At 41.1% G+C, this 6,470-nt stretch overlaps 1 protein-coding gene across 1 annotated transcript in view; it reads left to right on the plus strand.

The window, feature by feature from the left end:
- rspo2 (R-spondin 2) overlaps window positions 1-6,427 on the plus strand; it is a 53,504-nt gene extending 47,077 nt beyond the window's left edge. The window contains exon 5 of the mRNA XM_035672887.1: window positions 6,152-6,427. Within this exon, the coding sequence (XP_035528780.1) occupies window positions 6,152-6,267 (116 nt within the window). The 3' untranslated portion in view covers window positions 6,268-6,427. The remainder of the gene's footprint in view (window positions 1-6,151) is intronic.
- The last annotated feature ends 43 nt before the right edge of the window (window positions 6,428-6,470 follow it).

Below are 6,470 nucleotides of genomic sequence, written 5' to 3' on the forward strand. Positions count from 1 at the left end.
ATCACCCTTCTACAGCATTTCCCTGCAGGCAGACAACAGTACAAAGCGGCATTTAAAGTTTTGGCCTACCTCTGGCCTACGCCTTAATGAACTATGGGTCACTTGAGGTCATACCACTGTGTCCCAGCCATAAATCAACTGAAAACTAAGTTCAGCAGCAGTATAGGGCAGTGTCAGCGTCCGTAACCTTTTCCCAGACAGAGGAGTTGTCGGTGTGTGAGTAAAGAGAGCACTGGCTGGCTACAGATCCTTTCCCCTTCACAGCATTATAAATGTATGTGTGAGGAGGCCCTTAATGGCTGCTAATCCAATTTCTGCCACTGAAATCAAATCTCACTGGCGCCAGTAGTTCTCTCCTTCCCTCACAAATAATGGCCTCCGCTTTGGCCTGTTTATGAAAAAGACGAGCCGCCAAAAATTCCGGCTTTACCTTCCTTAAGTCCACCAGAATCTTCTTCAAAATTATTTGGATTGGATTTTTTTTTTCTGTTCCACCCCCACCTACTCCATGTCCTATGAAAGTTATTAATTGACCGTCTGCGTCGAGTGGAGGGACAGGGTAACAGGAGAGCCGGGGAGAGTTTTCATCAGTATAGGATCCCATTTACCGTATGTCTTAATGCCTTCTCGAAGTCAGCCATTGATTTTTCTCGAACCACAAGCAATGGAGATAAGATTAGGCCTTCGATTCCTGCACTGCCGCCGGAGCCGTGAGTGGATGAAATCACTAGGCCTGTGCCGACAGTCAGTGCATTGCTCTTTTTTGGCAGGTCATGGCCTCTGTGATTATAGGGTAACATATAGATACCCCTGCAGTAGCCTCAGGGGCAACAAAGGAAAAGAAATATCTACCAAAGTATGCTCTGTGACAAAAAGGTAAATAAACGCCTGATTTCAGAGGAATATGAAACTGACTTTCTCTCATGTAAACCTATGCATATTCTTGAGCTTGGTCCCCTTTTCCAAAACAAAGATATTAGCTTTGACACAGATGAAGGGAGCTTTGGCTTTGGCTTCCTTCCCCCTGGATATGGATTTGACTGATTATCTTTCAGTGCATCAGTTGGACAAGTAGTCATATTGCCGTTCCGCAAGGAGATATTATTCTGGAGTGCGAGCCTAATAATATGATACGTCTAATAGCGCTTAACTCTTAGTTGGATCTTCACCATGCAGTCGTCTCGATTATTGCTGAGAGCCTCAAATAGCATCACAGGGACACGGAGAGGGGAAAAGGGAGAGGGAAAAAGAAAAAGCGGTGGATCCCGGCTGGCTTTGAGAGGTTATTGAGGAACGTCCACCACAGTGCGTGCAGAGGAGTTTAATATTTCTTTGCTCACTGGTTTGGCAGCTAAAAAGATTGGAAATGACACTAAGTATTTCTCAAGCTTGCATAGGTGATATAGAAGTTCACAATCACTGACGCACAGGCATAAAGGGCATGTATATCATTCACAAACGCACGCGCACACACGTGCGGGTACATAAAAGAATTCCGCAAAGGTCATTTTTGACAGCGGTAAACAACCATCCTACCACAGGCTCTGCTTCTGATTCAGAAATACAAAACATTTTGATTTGCTTTTGAGATTTTTGTTTGTTTGTTTGATTAACTTTTCATTTCAAACTCAAACATAAATGTCAAGCTGGCAGAGGAAGATTGTATCTATGAAGGAAAACTAAACATTGGTGAAATTATGGTTTGCTGTAGTGATAGTAAATGCATCCAGAACGGAAAGAAAAGTATAAAGAAGGATTATAATTTTATGATAAAAGCCATACTCCTTTGAGCTGATCTTCACTGTGCCAGTGACAATGCAAAACAAAGACAGAAAATGATTTGAAACCCGCTGTGCCTTCCAAGACAAAATTATCTTTACATGCTGTAAGATTTATGAATTTGTTCTTGGTTTTGAAAGCAATTGAGATGACTTAATAATTTCTTTCCAAGCAAATTAAACTGTTTCCTCTGTGAACCCTGGTAATCAGCTTAAGTGATTACATCGGTCGTAAATATGAGATGATGAAAGCTCAGTGTTCAGAGTGCGTAGTGCCCTGAGGAAGGCTAAATGGGAGTTCTTGGGTAGATATGATAGACCATCTCACAAGGACTGTATCAGATGCCGGGGGAAGGGGCTTGTGTGGAGTTTGGTTGCCCTCTAGCTGTCAGCATTGAGATTGGGTTATGAAATATGGTCTGAAATTGTGGTGTAGGTGAGTTTATGAAGTGCCATGAGTTAGTTTGGGGAGTTTGAGCTGAAACGTGAAACACGTTGATAATGCTGGATTCAGTTTCTGCAGAGGAACTGGTGGCTCATAAACATCAGAAGTTGTCAATATCTTCTTAACAAACAAGATGAATCTTCCAGAAATGGGTATAAATCTGTGATTTATAAGCATACATGCCTGGAACACATGAAGCATCAGTGTGTTTGGTTCCTGCTGGAAAGATGAAGAACTTTTTTATTTTGTTTTATTATTTTGTTTTTAGGAAGAATGCTTTGCATATCCTGTGTGGAGCATGATAATTTGACTTGAACGCTGTCTTGACAGCTGTCATCGACTTGCTACAACCAAAGGCTCAACACAGGAACAAGAATAAAAGCCTTGAAAACCACTGCCCTACAAAGACAGACAGCGGTAACTACAGATGCAGAAAAAGGTTTCAGGCTGGATGGTAAACTGCATAACAGATAAAAAAAAAGCTGCAATGGCTTCCTTTGCCTTTTTAGACTTATTATACGACTCAAAAAAGTCAGGTATAGAAAAAAATAAGAACCTACTCAATATCTTAAATATACAGATATTTGATCTTTATGGAATTCAGTATCTAACAACTTTCTTGTCCGTTTCAACTACTTTGATTCTATAGTCCATAGCTCATATGGATTAAATGTAGTTCTGTTTTGTCTGGTGTCTGTCTGTCCATCTATATTTATTTTGCAGTCAATCTAAAATATTAATTTATAGCTTCATACATTTGGATATGTATATAACCATATAACTTGGATATATAAAGCTGAGATGGCAGCTAAAGAGAACTGCTAGTTAGCTGTTTTTATTATGATGAAAATCTACTGCCTCAGTCAAAATGGATATTTATCACTTACGTTAACAGCTAGGGAAAAATCAATAAGTAAATTTAGTTTTAGCTGTGTCAAGTGTGACAGCAGCTGTTTTCACACATTTTTATCCTAGATCTCAATGGGGTGATTTATGCTGTAGGATATATATTTTTCGTATAGAAGAAAAATGTCAAAAATTCTGATTTAGGTCTCATTTTTGACCAAATATGATAGTAGTAGTAGTTATTGCAATTTGTCTGTGTAGGGCCTTTTCCCGTTATCCATTTTTTTCACATGTTATAGATAGCATTGAAGAAAGAAAGCAAAGCATGGAAAAATGAAGGAAGGAAGGATGTTACATTATAAGCCCAAATTTCATTAAAGCTTTAAAAAGTTGTCTAATCAATTTAAGATGACCAATCAGTGTACCTATAAAATCTATCTGCCTTTTATACCTCTTGAACTCAGTAGCTCAGTCTGCTGAATTTGTTTCTTTCCTGCAGTTTGGTGTGTATAAAGTGTGTGTTGTGAGTCCTGTTACAGAGAGCGTAAAACTCTTTGGATTACAGATCTCCTGCCCAGTCCTGAACTAGCCAGGAAAACTCCTTTTTAACTTAACTCTCACATATGTATTTGTGTTTCAAGCAATTGCTGTAAATGCAGGCCTTTTCAGTTTAAATGCTGCCTTGCGTCCAAGGAATGGCCCACGAAGGCTTTGCCTGTTACAGAGGGAGTTTAATGCTGCACCATGTACTTTATTGCCATCAAATGTAATTCATTTTGAGTTGATTGCACTGAAAGCTGTGTTTATCAGGCACCTAGCAACACTGTTTTGAATGAAAATTACCTCTTTGAAGAGCAATTAGGAAAACGAACCTATAGGCCAAATGCCTTTCAGCTCCAGATTTACTTTAATAAACATTATCATACCGTAAATCATGCAAAAAATCTAAAGTGGCATCAGCTAAGCAAGTGTACAAAGTCCCCTGGTTATATTCAATTGAAGGGCATGAGATTTTGATGTAAGAGATGTGAAAGTTGTTTTCCAAGGGTGATTTTAACTAGGAGCTGTGTGCGAGAAACTTTATTGCCATGGCTCAGATTGGCAATGTGACTCAAAATAACAAGATTAGATTAATTGCAGGAAATAGCTCTGACATAGTTTGATGTTTGCATGCATCTGTATTATTCATTGGGAGACCCTATTAGCAGAGCAATATCTTGCTTTCTCATGCATGTCGGCTTAAATGAGTGAATATTTTCAAATCTACCTCACAACGTAGCTCTGAGAATGGGAAATAGGTCTTTTGTAGGGGTGCTTAAAAGGCCACCGCAATGCCAGCACATATGAGAAGGCAATTATATATAATGCCTCATTTTACACTCTGTTACCTATTTTTCGTGAGAGAAAAAGCTAGAACAAGTGCAGTAATAATACCCAGAATGAAGCAAGGAGACTTGTTTTTCTGTAGCGTTTCCCTGTGCTTCCCCCCTCAGCGAACCATAGCATGGCTTGTTTCTTTGTGTTCTAGATCAGGATCCAGATAGCGTCTCATCATCCAAGCCTTACTCCACTTTTCCCCCCATTAGATTTTCTTTTCCCTTAAATTCCCTCACACTCACTCCCCCTCGTACACATACATCTCGCACACACACCTCGTTATCTTATTTGTGGCCTTGGCAGCCAGATTGTTGCCTTGTGGTTCGGTAGCCAGAGTTTTCTCTGTCACAGAGAGCCGTGGGTGCAGAACCTCCACCACACAAAGCTTCCATGAGAGCAGGAAGTCAGTTCCCAGCATGCCTTGCCCATCCCAGTGAAACCTGGGATGGATTAACCTTGGGCTGGGGGACCTTTCCAACTTGGAAAGAAAGTTATGCAACATCCCATACTTATCCCCCCTCTCTATTGCTATGACAGTGAGAAGTGTTGGACTGAGCAGACATTTGTTTAAAACCTCAGGTCCAGTCCTGAGGGTTAGAGCAAACGAACACCCTGATATGTGATGTTCCCTCATATAAGGTTCACTTCTTATGTAATGCTGCCTTTCTCATTGGCACAAGTTGCATAACTTGTAGGACATCACTGTGAGGGTTTTTGGGGGATCATGAGCCATCAGTACTAAAAGCACATTTTGATTCTTTTAAGAAGGTTTTATACTTGTAATCAAGATTTTTCAAAGTGGTTTTCTTCCTATTCCAACACCTTTTTCAAATTTTACCAACTCTTGGATATCAAATCCAAGCTCAAGTCCCAAATCCTGAGTAGGCCTACTCCAGCCCAAAATAAGAAAGCTGAGTTCATGTAATGACTGTGCTTTCAAATACTGCTGTTTTAAAGGAAAATCAATAGAAGTGGGGCTCACAGGTCATTAATCTGTTGCTGGAAAACCAATCCTTTGTCCCAATCAATATGTTGCATCGTCCCATCATAACATAAGAACACTGAAAAACTTTCCAAGTTTTGAGTCTGACTGAATCATATTCATGTGAGTGCAGTTATTAGTGCTACCGCACTACCCCTGCTGCACTAAAAGCAAATATGCTTAGTACAGCACCACACAGTTGGCAACAATCTCTTTATAGTAAGGCCAGGTCAATGAGGTTATGAGATAGAACTGTTTTACTGTGTGGATCTTTTCACAAACAAAATACCTGATAAATGCTGAGATTCTGGGTTCTTTTTTACTATGTAGTCTCCCTTTAAGGACTTAGCTAACAGTACTGCACATCTAGAATTTGAACACAGGACCCCTCTATAACACAGGACACAGAGTCACCTCAGGGCATTTACAATTTCAGTTTTTATTGTGCTTCAAACTAATTTACATTGAATCAAGTTACCACAAAGTAATTGCCACAGAGACAATCTTTGGCCCTCAGGGCCCCTGTGGGTCTAGGGCAGTTGGCCGCTTTGCTCGGCTGGTAATCCAGCCTTGGTTGCCGATTTGCTATGTAACATTTGCTAAAGAAAGCAAAAGGACTTTCTCATGAGGCTGTCGGAAACAGTCGGATGGTCGTTACTTGGAGAAGTGAATTGTGGGTAGTACTGACTGAAGGGATAACCATTTGTCTCCCTTTATTCCCAGGTGGCTCAGGGAAGCACCGACCCAAAGAACCAAAGAAGAAGAACAAGCAGAGGCTGCGGTTTCGGGCCCAGAACCAGCACAGCGACCACTTGGCCTCTGCGCGCACCAGCCAGTGAGGAGTGAAACCACGGACTTCCCATTGAACAAAGAACCAACGCAAAGCTGCTAGCCGCTGCTGCACCAATATTCTGACCGACGATTATCCCGAACCCCACCACCTCCCCACCTGCCTCCCAGCCCACCCCCAGCTTACCCCCCTGCCCTCCGGGACACAACCATGACTCACAAATCTGTCACTCCAAAAATATATGTCTAACGT

This window comes from Morone saxatilis, unplaced genomic scaffold, assembly GCF_004916995.1.
Source record: "Morone saxatilis isolate NCDOM2014 unplaced genomic scaffold, NCSU_SB_2.0 Contig24, whole genome shotgun sequence".
Classification (NCBI taxonomy): Eukaryota; Metazoa; Chordata; class Actinopteri; family Moronidae; genus Morone; species Morone saxatilis.